This window comes from Dermacentor albipictus, unplaced genomic scaffold, assembly GCF_038994185.2.
Source record: "Dermacentor albipictus isolate Rhodes 1998 colony unplaced genomic scaffold, USDA_Dalb.pri_finalv2 scaffold_13, whole genome shotgun sequence".
NCBI lineage: Eukaryota > Metazoa > Arthropoda > Arachnida > Ixodida > Ixodidae > Dermacentor > Dermacentor albipictus.
The window spans coordinates 15584196-15603210 of NW_027225567.1; the positions used below are offsets into that span (position 1 = coordinate 15584196).

The following is a 19015-nucleotide window of genomic DNA, read 5'->3' on the forward strand; positions in this document are numbered from 1 at the left end:
CAAAATATTACGCAAGAATTTTTGTGGACTGATTTTTCTGCGTACCGCTAATGTGGGGATGTTATGCGCAATCATGAGCTTGGAGAATCCAGCCTTTTATATTTATTAAATATAAATCTCATCGCTTTCCTTCGCAGGCGTTCTAACCATGCAATGTATATCATCTTTATGTGTGGGGATACCATACAACGGATGTATACTCCAATTTAGGTCTTTAATGGCATTGTATGCTTGAAGTTTAACATTCACCGTTGCCTTTTGCCAGCTTCCTTTTTAGAAAACATAGTTTCCGAAAAGCTGTTGCGCGAATTGCAGAGATGTGTGCCCCCCATGTCATATCACTAGAAAGAGCAATCGCTAAATACTTATATTCAGTTAATGCTTGAATGTTAGAGCCATGGATAGTGTAAGTAAACACGCTAGGATAAGTAAACACGCTAGAATTTAATAACGATGTTTTGTTAACGTTTAGTTCCATGTCCCATTGTGCGCACCAGCATTCAATGTTGCTGAGAGTTCTATGTAATAGCTTATGATCTTCCTGGCAGGTTATTTCTTTAAACACAATACAATCGTCCACAAAAAAGTGTAATAGACACTGAGTCAGGGATTACTTCCACTAAATCATTTACATATATGAGAAATAATAATGACCCCCAAACACTCCCCTGGGGAACAGCGGATGTAACGCTGAGCATCCTAGATACATTAGATTTCATTTCAACAAAACTGCTTTCTATTAGTTAAGTATGCCTCAACCCATTTGATAAGACAAAGCGGCAATCCTAGGTTATATACCTTTACAAGTAGTTTACTGTTCGGAACCTTATCAAATGCTTTATAAAAATCTAACACAAGTATATCAAGTTGCCCAGAACGATATAGAAATGCTTAGAAATAGTTGTTACCAGTTGTGTCGTCCTGGACATTCCGTCATGAAAGCCATGTTGGCAAGGAGATAAGACATTATTATCTGCTAGAAAGAACAGGATATTGTGAGCCACAATATGCTCTAGTAACTTGCAACAAACAGAAGTTAAAGAAATCGTTCTATAATTAGAAATTATTGACTTATCTCCTTTTTAAAGATGGGGATAACACGTGCAATTTTCCAGTCGTCCGGAAGTTGGCAACTACGCAAGGATGCATTAAAGACCTTTGCCAAGAAGACGCTTATCTCTATGGAACAGCGCTGTAAAGATGTATTTGGGATTTGATCTGGTCCTATACTCTTTCTGGTGCTCAGCTTCCTTAACATAATTAAGACACCTTCCCTTGGGACGATAGGAATGTCCATTTCTTCAAGCATAGCGGGTTGGGGTTGTCAGGATTGGGGGCTCAATCCCATCGCTCGTGGTCCTTTGCCAAGATTGGAGTACGGCATGAATTCGAAGGTAGCTGGCCCATGCCGTCGTCCAACTTATTTACGCTGAGATCGTTGATGAAGTGAAGAACTGTTTCTCCTCGAGAACGAGGAAAAAGGGTTTATTTACAGAAATTAAATCAGTCTAACATGACTGCTCAAGAGAAGTGTATCAGTCTAACATGACTGCTCAAGAGAAGTGTCCCCAGCATTCGCACAACAACAGTTTTTATACACTCGGTCCGCCGGCCATACGAGGCGGCGACTGTCCGTTTACTCATCACCAACTCGCCGCTGCTCCACAGATCAGTTTACGTACTCAAAGGCAACCGCGTTCTGATGCCTGACGCCGGCGTTGGAGGGGTGCCGTTCCGGGAAGTATCGGCGCCCATCGTGAGTAGCTCGTTTTCTTGTGCCTGGACGAGCATGAGAAGCACCAAAATACGGCTTCCCCACGGTAGCTTGTCCATGCGTGTCATATCAGGTCCACGTTGGGGAACTCCGAAACCATTGTTCACACACCGAACTCGTCCCGTCACAATGTCGATGGGGCTGGTGGAAGGCGGCGGTTTTCAGCACAAAGGCCGCTTCTTCGAACGCCTCCTAGCTGCAGTGACGGAGAGGGTGCGGAATGCGCGTCTTGCCCCCCTTGTCGTAATCGGGTGGCAATTTTGCCTTGTAGCTCGCCATTCTTAACAGCGCCTCCATGGCCCGAAAAATCTCGACTGTCTAGCGCTGATAACCGCTAGGCAGGAAGAGAACGGCTGCTGGTCAGGGGGGGATTGATGTCTTGGCTCGCAGCGACCACTTGTGCATTGATGTCACCACCCCAAAACATCCAAGGACAGGCAATTGCAAAACCAACCCCACAACACGGCTCTGCGCCGAGATGACGTGCATTGGCTCCCACTTTAGACTCGCTAGGCTTCAAAAAACAACAACAACATAAGTGCAGAAGCAAAAAAAAAATGCTGCATTTCGCTATGCCAATTTCTGAAGCAAATTCCTGCTGACACATTCAGCAATCATGGAGGGAATCCTGCTAAATGAGAGGGGATCTTCTTCGCTTAATAAAATTAACACTAGTAACCCTAAAATTTAGGCGGGACCCCCAAACGCAGAATTCAAATTAGCCTGCTCAAACCATCCGCATTGCTATGCAACTTTCCCTTCTTATATCTAACGGAGAAGTTGTACTCTTGGAGAGTGAGGCTCCATCGGAGCATGCGGCCGTTCTTGTGTGACATTTGATTGAGCCACGTCAGAGGACAGTGGTCAGTCTCGAAGATGAACTTCGCTCCGTACCAGTAACACGACAACTTCTGGGCGGCCCAAACCAAACAAGCGCATTCCTTCTCTGAAGCGCTGTAGGCTTCCTCTCTTACATTTAGTTTACGGCTGGCGTAGAGGATAGGATGCTCCTCGTTATCGTCGCCGACCTGACTAAGTACCACGCCCATACCTCTGTCGCTTGCGTCGCATTGAACTATGAATTCCTTTGTGTAGTCTGGCGCGCGAAGCACAGGGCGAGAAACCAATAGCGTTTTCAAACTTTGGAAAGCGTTCTCTTTGTCCTTATCCCAGTGTACGTTACTCGGTGCTCCCTTTCGGAGGGCGTCTGTTAATGGACTTGCCAATTGCGAGTAATTCGGAATGTACCGTTGATAGTACCCCACAAGTCCCAAAATTGAACGAAGGTCCGTTTTCGGGCGCGGCTGTGAAAATTCTCCAATCGTAGCTATTTTCAGCTCAGCCGGCCGTCTCATGTCCTGACCGACAACATGGCCCAGATAAGTAACCTGCGAACAACCAAACCTACACTTTTCCGCTTTCATCGTTAAGTCGACTTTAAACGTACGAAGCCTCTCATTCTTGTCGTAATAGAATTTGGCGTTCTTTTGAGCTAGTGCCATGTTCTTTCCGACTAGTTCTTGGGTTGCGCTTAGCCGTTCCAGTAAATTTAGCACGTATTCAACCACGGTTGGACTCTCCCCTCTTTCCTCCCACATCTCTCTTAACATTCTCAGTGGAGACCGGAGTGTTCTCCCATACACTAGTTCTGCTGGTGAGAACCCTGTCGCCTCATATGGAACCGTTCGCAAAGCAAACAACGTTGCCGGCACACAGTTCTCCCAGTCCCCCTTGTGCTCGTAACAGAGCGCACGCAAAACTCGCTTAAGCACCGAATGCCACCTCTCTACACTGTTTGACTGAGGGTGATAGACAGAACTGTGTATTAACTTTACCCCGCACTTATGCAAGAATGTGGAAGTCAGTGCGCTCGTGAATACTGACCCTTGATCTGCCTGAATTTCGGCTGGAAACCCAACTCGTGCAAACACTGTCAAAAGCGCGTCTACTACTTCGGTGGAGCTGAGCTCTTTCAAAGGGATTGCTTCTGGAAACTTGGTAGCCGGACACAGCATGGTAAACAAGTACCTGTAGCCTGATTTTGTTTTTGGAAGAGGCCCTACCGTGTCTATTACAAGTCGTCTGAAAGGCTCTGTTATTAAGGGCACTACCTTCAGTGGAGCTTTCCAAGTCTCTCCTGGTTTACCAGAACGCTGGCAGGCGTCGCATGATCTTACAAAGTTTTCTACATCTTTGAAACAGCCAGGGCAGTAGTATTCCATAAGCAATCTTTCCTTTGATTTGTTTATGCCCAGGTGGCCGGACCACCCATTTCCATTACAAAGACTCAAAAGGTCCTCCCTATACTTAGTAGGTATGACTAACTGATCTAAAATCCTACCCTTTCGATCTCTGTAATGCCGATACAACAATCCTCCTCTCTCATGTATCGTTACGTTGCGCCTAGCAATGCCTTCTTTAGCTGTGTCACGTAATTTAGCTAAGCTCTCATCATTCTTTTGCTCAGCTGCCAGTGACTCTCTATCCACGCGTAAGAGTTGATCAAAGTTCTTTGAGGCCGGTGATAATAACGACCCTGTCTCGCTTGTGGGTGCGTTTGCTTGCTCTTTCTGCAGGCTAGAACTCTGACACTCTAGCGCTACGCTCTCATTGAGCTGGTCAGCTGGCAGGCTCTCCTCAACTGTTCTTTTGTCCCTCGGGCCTAGCTCGGATTCGGGTATTGAAGTTATCCCCTTTTCTGCTTCCGCTGGAGGAGCTTGAGCATTTTCAGCCGAAAGCGCCGCGATCTTACGAGCTTGGCCTCGGGTCAATGCCTGTACTATGCCCTCTCCCAGTTTGAGCCCTCTGTCACGCAGTAACTGATTCGAACGATTCGAAAAGATGTAGGGATACTGCAGTGACAAAAATTTGGAAACTGCAGCCTCCGTCTCTAGCTCCCCGAATGGTCCACTGATTTTGACTTTGGCCATGGGCAGACACACGCTGTGTTCTTCTACAACCTGTTTTATCCATGCTACTTCTCCGGTGAAGTCATCTACCATCACGTAAGACGGATGGACAATGTCCAGCATGTCGGCACTGTCTCTTAGCACTCGGCATGGTTTTCCATTAACTTGCAGGTCGTGGAGATATGGACTTAAAAGTTCCATATTCTCATCTTTTTCCTCCACGTAGGAAAAAACTACGCTAGACTTCTCGCAGTTTACAGCTATATGTCCCAGTTTGTGGCAATTGTAACAGCGAATTGGTCTAACAGATTCGAATTTTCTTTTCTGTTCTTTTTGTGCGGTTTCTTCGTTAAGTTTCTCCTCGCTCTTTTCTGCGGGCTATTCCGCCATGTCTACAGGCTCGGATCGTCTAGTTTGCGCACCCTTTCTGAACGGAAATGGTTTCCGCGGTCCACTTCGACCGTCCCAGTTTCCCTCCTCGGCGTTCAACTTTCTACGGGTTGCGTACTCTTCGGCTAATTCAGCCGCCCTTTCCACAGTGTTTACATTACCTCTGTCTTGCACCCACAGTTTCACAGCTTGGGGGATGGTTTTGTAAAACTGCTCTAGACACATGCATTCAATGATCATGTCTCTGCTGTCGTACGCTTCCGCGCTTTTAAGCCACTCGACTAGGTTGGCCTTTAAGCTATATGCAAACTCCGGATAGCCCTCGCTATCTTTCTTGCCTGTGCTCCTAAACCTTTGCCGAAAAGCTTCGGCTGAAAGGCGGTATTTCTTCAGGAGACTAGCCTTAACTTTTGCATAATCCTATGCATCCTGCACACTCAGTCTGGCGATTACTTCCGCCGCCTCACACGGCAACATAGACAGCAACCGCTGTGGCCATGTACTCGGGCCGAAGTTCATCTTTTCGCAAGTCCTTTCAGAATTGCTTAGGAACAAGCCTATGTCGGTCCCGACCTCAAATGGCTTTAATAGCCTGTCTATGCGGTACGATTCTGCCTCACTTGATCGTCCCAGAGCGCCTTCACTTCCTTGAGACAACTCCAAACGTTTGCTTTCAAGTTCCAGTTGCATTTTTCTTAACTCGCGATCTTTATCGCGTTCCTTTCTCTCTTGTTCTTTTCTCTCTCGTTCTTTTCTCTTTTTCAGAAGTTCAAACCCCATTTCAATTTCTTCCTCACTGGCCTTTTCGGAAATTAGCTCCAATAATTCGGATTTGAGCATTTCCTTGCGTACATCTAGGCCCAGTTCCTCACCAACAATCAACAACTCGTCTCTCAGCAGTGTCCTTAACTCCATGACTGCTGCTTTACTGCCTTGATTCTGCTCTCTAAATCTAGCTAGGAAAACACGACCTAGCTAACACACAACAATCTAGCTTCCCTACTGTTCTAAACAGAACAACCACAAAATGAAGCTTAGAAAGTCAAAGCAAAAACCAAGCACTCACCGCAGATACAGCACCATGTCGCAAAGTCCATCTCACCGCTGTCAGCCAGTTGTCAGGATTGAGGGCTCAATCCCATCGCTCGTGGTCCTTTGCCAAGATTGGAGTACGGCATGAATTCGAAGGTAGCTGGCCCATGCCATCGTCCAACTTATTTACGCTGAGATCGTTGATGAAGTGAAGAACTGTTTCTCATCGAGAACGAGGAAAAAGGGTTTATTTACAGAAATTAAATCAGTCTAACATGACTGCTCAAGAGAAGTGTATCAGTCTAACATGACTGCTCAAGAGAAGTGTCCCCAGCATTCGCACAACAACAGTTTTTATACACTCGGTCCGCCGGCCATACGAGGCGGCGACTGTTCGTTTACTCATCACCAACTCGCCGCTGCTCCACAGATCAGTTTACGTACACAAAGGCAACCGCGTTCTGATGCCTGACGCCGGCGTTGGAGGGGTGCCGTTCCGGGAAGTATCGGCGCCCATCGTGAGTAGCTCGTTGTCTTGTGCCTGGACGAGCATGAGAAGCACCAAAATACGGCTTCCCCACGGCAGCTTGTCCATGCGTGTCATATCAGGTCCACGTTGGGGAACTCCGAAACCATTGTTCACACACCGAACTCGTCCCGTCACAATGTCGATGGGGCTGGTGGAAGGCGGCGGTTTTCAGCACAAAGGCCGCTTCTTCGAACGCCTCCTAGCTGCAGTGGCGGAGAGGGTGCGGAATGCGCGTCTTGCCCCCCTTGTCGTAATCGGGTGGCAATTTTGCCTTGTAGCTCGCCATTCTTAACAGGGTACATAAGCACTTGACGGAGAGAAAATGCTCTGAAAATAAATATTAAAAGCCTGCGATATTATAAGGCCGTCAGTTTCAAATTTCCCGTTCGGTTTAATTTTATTTACCGTTTCATTGCCTTGACCCAGAAATCTCCAAAATTTACTGACAGGACAGTTTCCTATGCCTGACTATTTCACGAGCTAAAATTTGTAAGTTGCAATATGTGACCTAAGGTAATCAGTTAAAAAATTAATTAGCGAATTTTTGTGATTCAGCCAATTAGGCACTTCGATTTCTTGTGCAAGTAATGCCCGCCTCTTCGAGTAGACCGGCTCAAGGACCCAGTGCGGTGGCTTAGCTTGGTGTTGGTGTTGCGCCGCTAAGCACGACGTCGCGGGATCAAATCGCGGCTTCGGCGGCCGCATTTCGATGGGGGCGAAATGCAAAAACTCCTTTGTACCGTGCACTGGGTGCACATTAAAGAAACCCAGGTGGTCGAAATTAATCCGGAGTCTTCCACTTCGGCGTGACTCATGATCAAATTGTGGTTTTGGCACGCAAAACCCCATAATTCAATTAAATTCGATCAGCTCAAGGAATAGAATTGCGCTATCTGCCAAATACACTTTTTTTTGAAAAATTACTGATAGTCATCGCAGAAACACCCGGCATCGATGCAATGGAAGCAGGGCAAGCCCAAAACAAGGCGGTTCGCTGGCTAATGCATACGCGTTTCCTTTGAACGGCACTCGATGCTGCATTGTTTACCCATCACTGGCCATAGCCAGAGCAATGCACGTTGTTATGCTATATGTCTCGGTTTTGCTATGACGATAAATGATAACAAATCAACCGATAACATTATTCCGTATCCTGATTAGCTGACGGCGGCTCTACCCGCCACAACGCTAATCATCGTTACTGTCAGCTCGAAAGTTCAAGAAGCGAATGTAGAAAATGCAGCTCTTTTCGTTTACATGCTGTGGAGGGAGAGTTAAAAGAGAGAACAAAAGTTAATTGTATTCATTTATCTGTCTATGAATTCAAACCGCACTCTGACTACTTGAAAAATTGGATTTCGAGGGGGCGACTTTCGCTTCGATCATCGCTGCCGGGCGGTTACTGGCGGAGGCATTTTGGTATGTCTTTTGTCATTGCTCTCATTTTCCTTCCGTTTCACGGCCGCCAAGGTGGTTTGTGGCGATGGCTAACACTCCAGGGCTAATGTTGTACACAAACGCAAAAAAAAGAATTAATGGACAATGCTTGCAAGTGACCCTAAAAAGTTTTGGCTTGTTATTAATACCTTTAAAAATAATTCGGCCACGATGATTGATTCCGGTGGTTCAGCGGCACCCGGTGATGTATATCCTCATGCCCTTAATTCTGTATTTTATAACAACTTTGTCGTATGTACTGATCATGTGCTTCCAACTCTTGAGTTTTGCAATTACCCAACTGTGGACATCGTTATCATTGAACCTCTTGGGGTCAAAAATGTAATTAAAGGTCTAAAATTGTCATGAAGTCCTGGCACTGATTTGATGAACGCGATATTTTTGAAAAATACTGTTGTTTACTCATCTGTTATACTTTCAACAATTTTTCAGCAATCTTTAGGCAGCCATCAGCTACCTGCAGATTGGAAGGTCGGGAATGTGGCCCCACTTGACAAGACCGGCAACTAAAATTCGTCCCTCAATTACCGGCCCATTTCGCTCACCAGCATTCCTTGCAAGCTTCTTGAGCATATATTGTACGCACATTTAGCAGAGCACTCAGACAATAATTCATTTTTCACAAAAGTACGACATGGTGGTTTCCGAAAGAACTCGTCTTGCGAAACTCAACTTCTTTTCTTTTTTACTCACAGCCATATGCCCCCACTCAACCCCGTAGACTTTGGTGCGCCCCTAGGATCAGTTTTAGCTCCTCTTCATTTTTTAATTTACCTTAACGAATTACCCAATTATGTTTTTTCTAACATTTACCTTTTCGAAGATGACTGTGTTATCCTCCGTGAGATCTCAGACTAATCTGACAGCAAATTCCTACAAGACAATATTAACACCACCTCTAACTGGTGGAACGCATGGTTAATGCAGCTTAACGTAACTGAATGTAAATGTATGCGTGTAATACTATGTTCACACTACGGTCGTAACGCGCGTAACAGCTCTTTTGGCGTATCGAACGTAACGGCTGCAAAAAACGTTACGGCAGTTAAGCCGGCACCTTTGTTCACATTTACTGCTGCTTAAATTACGGCTTTTACAACAGGCCAATAAAATTTGGAGCTGCAGAATCGACGTCACGAGCGGTCCAATATGGCTCCTGCCAACATGCGAGCGCTGGCCGAGATCGAAGAAATTCACGCTCAAAACAAACTTATAGTCATGTATTCAATCGCCCAAAGACGACGAAGGCGACGCAGAAGGGTATGGGTGCGGTAAATATTTCTCGACAGCGCCGTGGACGGCGATTTTCACAACCTTTTCGCCAAGCTCCGAGTTGGTGACGCTGCGATGTTTCATAACATCATGCGCATGTCCCCCCAGCAGTTCCGCTTCCTTGAAAACCTAATGAGACCACTCATCGAAGTTCGGAGCACGCATCTGCGGCCATCGATTTCCTCGGCGGATAAACCAGATGAACTGAAAACAGTCTCGCAAGGCGCACTGCAAAAATTTTCACGAACACAGCCAATCGTGCGCACAGAATGGCGGAATGGCACTTCCCGCGCCCGGAGCTGTCTGCAGACGGGAGGACGGAAGTGTCGTCACCGGTTGTTGAAAGCCGAAAGATTATCGGTCATTGGCTGTGTCGCAACGGTCGTAACATACCAGTCGTAAATGTTGCCGACCCTTTAACACTCTCACCCACGATTTTTGCGAGAATTGCGCACGTTGGTACCTTTACGTTCGCAGTCTGAACTAGACGCATACGCTTGTTGCGCTTCCGCTTACGTATGTTACGAAAAATCGGCGCCTTACGAACGTAGTCTGAACATAGCATAACTCGCAGCAATATTCCTCCGCTGAACTTAAAGGGACACTAAAGCGAAAAATGATTTTTTCTGTATCAGTAAATTACCATTCTACAACACCAAAAACACCACTCTTACAACGATAAGACGTTTGGTAAGCCAGAAAAAGCGCAAGAACGAAATACGGGTGGCGACGCCTACTTAAGTTTCCGCACCTGAGGGCTGTGACGTCTTGGATTTTGATGGCAGCTTCTAGGGCCTACTAATTATATATAGAGGTACAGATTGATTACACTGTGTTCTAAAGGAACCAAATATTAAACATGGCAAGTTTCGAGAACCTTTATTCAGCCAACGCGGCCCAAATGCGAAAACATACTTTGGAATCCCTGACGTCACGCTGACGTACCGGCGCTGGGGTTTCGGCGCGAAATTCAAATACTGAAACTTGGACCTTCATTTTCACATCTAATAATCAAACTATCTTTCTTAAATGATTGCCTGCAGGGTTCTCAAACAATGCTTCATTAGTCTAAACTGATTTATTGTTTCGCTTTAGTGTCCTTTAACCTTAATGATACTGCTCTAGAAGCCGTAACCTCCTATACATACCTAGGCGTCCACATAACCTCGACACTTTCCTGGCACCTACGCATCAATAAGGTACTTAAAAATACTGACCGCATACTAGGTTATATTCGCAGAAATTTTTCTTCCGCTCCTACATCATAGAAGTTCATCTTATACACAATGCTTATTAGGAGTAAAATGGAGTACGCCTCATCCATATGGGACCCGCACCTCGAAACCCTTATTCAACCACTTGAACTAATCCAAAACAATGCCACGTGTTTCATTTATAGCAATTATAGCCGCACGTCAAGCGTAACTCCCATGAAAAACTCCTTGCTACTTGCTGCGCTCTCAGCCCGACGTAAGTGCTTTCGCCTTGCTTTATTTCATAAACTCTATTTACACAATTCCTACCTGCGCGATAATAGTATATCGTCTTCTACATACATTACCTCTCGCCTTCATCATAGCCATAACGTTTGAATAACTCAATGCCACACCACAAGCTGTCACTAATCATTTATTCCCAGGACCATTCAGGAATGGAACCACCTTCCCGTCGCAGTTGTTGCAATCAAGGACAACTCAAAGTTTCGCTCGGCCATATCAGACATCATCGATCCCGAATACAACTAACTAATCAATTTTGCTGCAATAACTTAAACACTTCTTGCTGCTTTGTTACTTACTAATGTATATGTTTTTTACCCACTGCCCTCTGTAATACGTTGGTTTTGAGGGTACTTTATCAAGCTTACTTGATAAAGCACCCCACGTGTGATGAGCAAGATGTGGGTTTCACCCCCACTGAATGAGGGAAGTTGTCTCTTCGTCCACATTCAGTTACTTTTTTTATTACTTTCATGTTTTTATTGAACATTACATTTGTTTTCCTATGCGCTTTTTGTGACTTCATTATTGCCTATTTTCTTTACACTGTTGAACTAGTTAGACATAGGTATGCACTTCCGGCCTGATAACTGCGACAACCGACTGAACGGAGAAGACGAGCTAGGCTGAGCATATGTACATGGGGGTAATTCCCGCGCTTAGAAAAAACCTCGCGACAGATGGCTCGAAACACTGATACCTGGTCAAGGGAGTCCATGCCTCTTGTCGGACATACGGCATGATGACGCAGGTTAGAGAAAAGTATTTTGTGCTTGTCGCTAACAAGGGCATATTCTCTCTGTTTTGAAAACGTCAAAACATCTTTGAAATCACCACGATCTTGCAGCGATAGCTTTTACTGGCTCCCTTCCTTATACTCGTTCGGATGTCCGCCGCGGTGTCATTTGAAAAAAATCCCAAAGCGCTTTGCGAGAAGAGTATCAAGACAAAAATACGTGCAGTGCCATGAGTGGATTCCAACAGAAGTCTCAGAGCGCAGCTCCCGAAGGTTTTATCTCTCAGCCACTCTGTCGACGCTCTAGAGAAGAGACAAGACACTACGCCTTGAGAGCGCCGTCACGCCGCTAGCTATTAAAGATTGGCTGACTCCACTCTCTACAGTTTACCTACAAACGAACACCGAGGTGAAAGTGCTTACAGCAAGACAGGAGTGAAGTGCAAAAATCAGTATAGAAAGGAGCGAGGTTGCACTCTCCACTTTCACCACTGGAGGAATGCCAGCTTCACAATGCATGATTTTTTCATCACCCCCGCAATTGGATAGCTCCATCCGCTCCTACGAACGTTTACCCCAACGAGGCGTTAATACTTCTACGAGAACTCAAAATATTCAATTGAATATTTACGGAATTACACTAACTGACTCTTTTTTAATATATTTCCGCCACATATTTCAAAATTACGAATTATAGCTGGTGAGTTCACACGGCGTATTCGCTTGCAACGAATTCTCTGGACAGTACCAGTTCCAAGATACTTATTTTCAATGTGCCCGATGAAATTCATTGGCTTTCCAGTTTCTTTTATAAGAAACCGCTGTTTTATGCATTGCAGCACAAAAGTAACTGGAACACCAATGCATCTTGATGGACAGTTTGAAAATTAATATCGGAACTGGTGCTGTGCAGAGAATTCATTCCAAGTGGATAGGCCGTGCGAACTCAGCGGCTATAATTCGTACCTTGAAATAAGTGGTGTAAATCAATTAAAAAACAGTCAGTTCGCGTAATTACGTTAATTCTTCAATTGAACATTTTAATTTCTCATAGGAGTAATGGCCGTCTCATTGGTAATTTAGATCACGGGTTAGAATTTTGCTATCTGTCGTAGGCTATATTTCAAAAATTTGGTGAAGCTAAAAAAAAAGAACTCGCTGTATATCTAGCCCTGAGAGTGCTGACCAGTGGCGTTCAGGGCTGTGCTTATGTTTTACCTGCACACTAGTAAATGTGTAATGAGAGTGCAACATCAATACACCATCAATGCTGGTTTAATTTTCAAGGCTCTACACTTTACCAGTTGAGACATCAGCTGATTGTTATTAGTTAAAATATTACCGCCCTTTAGGTCTAGTACTGAAATGGCGCCACTACATACAGCTTACTGCTGCGAAAGGGGCGCCAATATCTGAATTTACACCTGATTGGTGCTAAAGCAACAACTACTGCAAAAGTATCTGTTCAGGTCTGCTACGTCGATGCTCGTCGTGCAGCTTCACTGTTGGAGAAACGCTGCAAACGCATTGACAATTACTGCATTGAATAAGCCTTGAATGTTGCCTGTCATACTGCTACCAATCCCCCACGCCGTTGTTTAGCTCTCTTCGTAATAATGACTCCTTAGTTGGGATCAATGTCGGCGCCCCTTCCGCTCAGATAACTTGTTCGATTCGCAGGACCACTGGTGCGAAAAGCCGGCGAACCTGAGGAACTGGACCACGCAACAGTGGAGGAACTTCGCGTTGCCCCTGGAAACCAGCGAGGCTGGCGTCACGGCGCCGAGCAGATGTCACATGCACGGCTGGGACGAACTGGCGCGCCTGATCGAACAGCCCGATCTCATGAGCGACGCGGCCCAGCCGTCCAACTACACTTCGGTGCATGTCGCCTCCATTCCATGCTTCAGCTGGGACTTCGATGACAGCTTCCACGACAGGACTGTGTCCAGCGAGGTAGTTTCCATTGACTCTTTGGCGTCTCACTTTAGGTGGACGTGAATAAATGATTCGTGCTAGTTAATCCTATTGATTCAAATTTAGACAGCTGAAATGTTTCACTTTATTCATCCTAATCCTTCATTCACTTAACAATTTAACATTATGTTAAAGCAATCCTGAACCACTTTCGACGTGGTAATGGAACACAGTCCATTGATAGCGTACACTACTGTAAACATTTGAGCCAACTTTTGCAATCATGGATGTCACGCGAAGCTCTCAAGCTGAGCGCGCAGTCATCTTCTTTTCAAACATTCTCTTTTCAACGGAAGCCTTCTCCTCACTCTTTTTTGCTGATATATTATGTCATATAGCAGGGTGCCATACGCGGCTGCTATTGGCCAATAGCCGACATAAGTCAAGAAGAGTATTTGGGTCAGCGCGCTTCTTCCTACTGTTACTGTGTACATTTATATTGACTCAGTTTAAGAAGCCGAAGTAAGTAAAAATCTCCTTTTCGAATTTCGATAGGAATTGCATGTTTCCAAAACTTTGACTATCGTACTATCATTGCTGGCTATCGTCTGCTCACGCAGAACAGCGCCCACCCACGTAAGAATGAAGCTTTGGCCACACTGCGTAACCATGTCGTATCCGTCGGTTATCGCTAATTCCTGTTTGTTTTGAACACTCAAATAGCCTCGAACCTGGCGAAATTTAAGCTCAGACCCGACGTATGCTTGCCAGCGCGCGCTCACTCCTGGCCGCTCCTGGCGAGACGCCTTGGCAGACTTCGCTCCGTATTGAGCTATTGCGCAAAATGCGCCATTTAGATCTGATTGCTATCCGTCGGTGAAGCTGGTGCACAACAAAGCTGGTCCGCAACACGTAGCACGGCCAGGCTGGAGCACATGAGCGTGAGCGCGCACTCAAGCCCTGTCGTACGCACATTAGCCACTACAGTTGCATGTGGCTGCGTCTGCAGCATAGAGTTACTATACTGACTCTAGACGACAAGCTGCATTGAAATTGAAATTGAAAGATCTATGCTGTAAACAATTAAATATAACTGTTCAGTCGGTGGACATCGAACGTGCCCACCGTTTGGGCAAATTCAAAGTAAACAGCAACAGGCCAATTATTGTAAAACTTTCACATTTCAAAGTAAAAGAACAAATTCTTTCACAGGGTAGGAAACTCAAGGGCACTGAATATAGAATTTCAGAAGATTACTCTCCTAACACTCTAACAGCTAGAAGGCGTTTAGTCGAATTCGCCAAGACACAACAGAAACCATTCAAGCTCCGACATGACAAGCTAACTATTGGAAACAAAGCTTACACGTTTGACCGCAACGCCCAAAAGGTTGTCCCTCGTGCTTTAAATGCCTGGGCCCCAGCAATGCTAACTCCAAGAAAAATTGTTTTTCGTTTGTTTTTACTAACATTAGAAGCATTTTTCCGAAGCTTGACGCTCTCAGTAATCTTGCCGACACAACAGAGTCTGACCTAATTGTTATTACTGAAACTTGGCTTAATTCTACAATAGAAGACTCTGAAATATTGCCATTTTTCCCTAACTTCAATATCCTCAGGCATGATCGAACTACCAGACGTGGTGGCGGCGTATTCATTGGCGCTCATAAGGACCTTCAATGTACCGAAATTAACACATCGTCCTCCCTAGAAATTCTGTTCGTCCTGTGTAATGCCTCTTACCCACCCACAATAATCGCAGTCTGCTATCGCCCCCCTGGTAATGATCCTAACTTTGTTGCAGAATTCCACGAAACATTGCGTTCGGTAACTGAATTGCATCACCACTCTCCGATATTACTGTTCGGTGATTTTAACTTCCCCGCCGTAAACTGGACTAACCTAACATCAGCAACTTCGCAACAAAGTACCGAAAGCGATTTTGTTAACTCCTGCCTAACCTTTGGATTAACGCAACTTGTCACTGAACCTACACGTCAAGGTTGTAATTCTTCTAACATACTCGACCTCATTTTTGCTTCTGATCCTGACAAAGTTTATGCAATGACGCATTTGCCTGGTCTTAGTGATCATTCTATAATCCATGCATCGTACTCCTGTCAGCTTACACAACCTACAAAGATAACCAAGGTGATCAAACTGTATGACAAAGGGGATTACTCGGCAATTAACTCGGAACTCCCACATTTTGCTGCTTCATTCCACACCAGTTTTTTGACACGTTCTGTCGAAACTAACTGGCTGCTTTTTAAAAACAAAATGCTCGATGTGTTCGCGAGATACGTACCTGTTATCACCCTAACCGAAAAACAGTCATCCCCATGGTTTAATATCACACTAAAGCGTCTTAACAATAAAAAGAAAAGGCTTTTTCGCTCGGCTAAACGATTTAACAACGCAGGCGCATGGAATAAGTATTACCTTGCAGAAAAAGAATTCGAAGCTCTAGCAAATAAAGAAAAACGCACTTTTTTTTCCCGAACGCTGCCGTCTATGTTAAGAAATAACCCCCAAAAATTCTGGAAAGTTATTAACGCTAATAACTCCCAGCCATTAGCTCTGTTTGACGATCAAAACCATCGTATTCCCGATTGCGAAATTGCTGAACAACTTAACCGTACTTTTTCTTCCGTCTTCACAACTGAACCTGTCAACATATTACCTCGCTTCCCTCTTTCGGATCATGCAGTCATGCCTGATATTACATTTTGTCCTTACGGCATTGAGAAACTAATTGATTCATTAAAACTTACATCATCGTCTGGCGTCGATGAAATAAATGTTAAAATGCTGAAAAACACCAAAACAAATGTGAGCGCGATGTTATGTGCTATTTTTCAGCAATCATTGTCATCAGGAGTGGTGCCGGAAGACTGGAGTGTAGGCAAGATTGTTCCAGTCCTCAAAAAAGGTCCTCCATCGTTGTGCTCTAGTTATCGCCCCATTTCACTCACCAGTGTTTGTTGCAAACTAATGGAGCATGTTATTTACTCTCAGATTGTAAACTTTTTAGTATCCAATAACGTCTTTCACCCAGCTCAACATGGCTTCCGTAAAGGTCTTTCATGTGACACCCAACTAGCTTTATTTTTTCATGATCTAAGCTCTAACCTTGACTTGAACGTACCTGTAGATGCTATTTTCTTAGACTTTGAAAAGGCATTTGACAAAGTTCCACACCAACGGCTACTCCTAAAACTTTCCCGTCTCAAGATTAATCCATTTGTACTAGACTGGATACGTAGCTTCCTTACTAACCGACAACAGTTTGTATTTGCTAACACACAGTCATCTAAAAGATCTTCTGTCCTTTCGGGCGTACCACAAGGCACAGTTCTCGGACCACTACTCTTTCTAATTTACATTAATGATCTTCCTACTAATATCACTTCTAACATTCGATTGTTCGCAGACGATTGTGTAGTTTATCGACGCATAACTAACACTTCAGACATGCATTTGCTCCAAGATGACCTAAAACGCACTGAATTATGGTGTAACAAATGGTTGATGTCTTTAAATACTAAAAAAACCTCACTAGTTTCTTTCCATCGCAGACAGCATCACCAATCGGGGAGATACACCATATACGGTGCCGAAATCTCATCCGTAGACTCGTATAAATACCTCGGCGTAACATTTTCAACTACCCTAAATTGGTCACAACATGTCATTAACTTAGCCAATGCCGCGAATCGAACCCTCGGTTTTCTGCGCCGGAATCTAAGACTTGCTCCCCCATCAGTAAAATTGTTAGCTTATGTTACATATGTCCGCCCTAAGTTAGAATATGCATGCTCTGTCTGGGATCCTCATCAACATAACCTATCTAATACACTAGAATCAATTCAAAACCGTGCAGCCCGGTTTGTCTACACTCTAAGAAAAAAGAGAGTAAAAAGTGAGTCACAGCAACTTGACTCTCTTTTTTCTTCCGAAGACCCACTTTTGCGCGAGTAGAGTCAAAAAGAAGAGTCAACATTCCCGCATGGGTCGTTTGACTCTCAATAGCACGCTAAGAGTCATGGAAGATCGCCATTCCTCTGATATTCGAGATGAGTCTGGCGAGAGAAAGATTTAATGCAGGAGAAGAAATACCAGATAAACTCTTCTGTTTTAGGCAGGCCCTCGGGTTCCTGTCCTGGTTGTAATGCCGCCGTGTATCATTCTTTCATCCTTGTCATGTTCTGCAATTACTTCGAACTCTATATATTGATTTTTCTTGACCATGTTTGTTGATACCTCACACGCTTAAGCCATAGCTGGATTCCTATGATAAGGAAGACTTGGATTTGTCACACTGGTTCTGACCATAAGTAAATCTAAAAAAAAGTATTGGCTACTAAAGAGAGCACAGCAAAGAGATAAGTTCAGTAGGTGCAGTCAACAGTGTCGATTGTAAATGTAATCCCGCGACTTAAACTAAATTTCGAAGGTTTAGGTTCCAAAATCAATATCTTGTTATGAGGCGCACGGTAATGGAAAGCTGCAGTTTATTTTCAGCAGCTCGGGTTATTTAACGTGTACGGAATGCACGGTATACGCGCGTTTTCGCATTCTGCCCCCGTTGGAATGCGACTGCCGCGGTTGTGATTGGACCCGTCACCTCGAGCTCAGCAGCGCAACACCAAAGCCACTGGGCTACTGTGCGTTGCGTTCCGCGGCCACAAACAAATATTAACGTACGCAACACTGCTTTGGAACCCCCTAGAAATATAAAAACAAAAATACGGCAGTTTCGCCCCAATGCTGCCTGAACCACTGCACGAACTACTGCTGGAACCAATGTTCGTTGTTTCATCGGCTGAATAAACTGCAGTAAACATTCGCTTACTCCTTAAATTAGGAAGCACTGGGTCACGCGCGTACGTGCATACAACAGATCTCACTCAATGACGGCGAACACTCGCTGTCACAGCGTTGGCTTGACGAAGGGCGCGAACAGAGCGGACAGAACGCTTCTGCTGCCTCTTCCGTCAAAGCGTCTCCGCAAAATTGCGTTATCTGAGCGCCCCCCCCCCTCCCCCCCAGCTTTGCGTCCATCGGAAATTATCACCAAGACAGAGCGAGGGTGGCGCAAGACCGGGCTAGAGCAACGGCTAGAGGAGGAGAAGCGCGCTAAACTAGCGCATCCCGCATCCCTCTCCCGGCTTGCGCGCGTTTTATCACGTGACCTCCTATAGATACTTGGGGCGCCCATCGAGCCCGGCTCAGCCTCGAACACTTCCTTTAACGCGCACAGCCAACGGCGCGGGATAGGATCTTATCGCACTTGACTTTATACGAAAGCTCACGATAACACCGACAGATATATTTTGACGGTTGTGTCCATATAATTGCTATCGCAAAATTCGCAATAAATAGAAATTTTTACCAAGGACCAACCACACTGCTTCTCCATGTCGTGAGAGAGCGGTGAACGATAGTTCTAGAAAATGTGCTGCTAAATCTCCGCCAAATGACTACGCTCGCATTTGGT

General features: G+C 45.1%; 1 protein-coding gene across 2 annotated transcripts in view; it reads left to right on the top strand.

The window, feature by feature from the left end:
* The window catches only part of LOC139051656 (organic cation transporter protein-like), a 189688-nt gene that overhangs the window by 84789 nt on the left and 85884 nt on the right, over positions 1-19015 (top strand). For both annotated transcript variants that reach the window (XM_070528611.1, XM_070528610.1), the window contains one exon: positions 13280-13555. In XM_070528611.1, coding sequence (XP_070384712.1) covers positions 13280-13555 — 276 coding nt within the window. The remainder of the gene's footprint in view (positions 1-13279; positions 13556-19015) is intronic.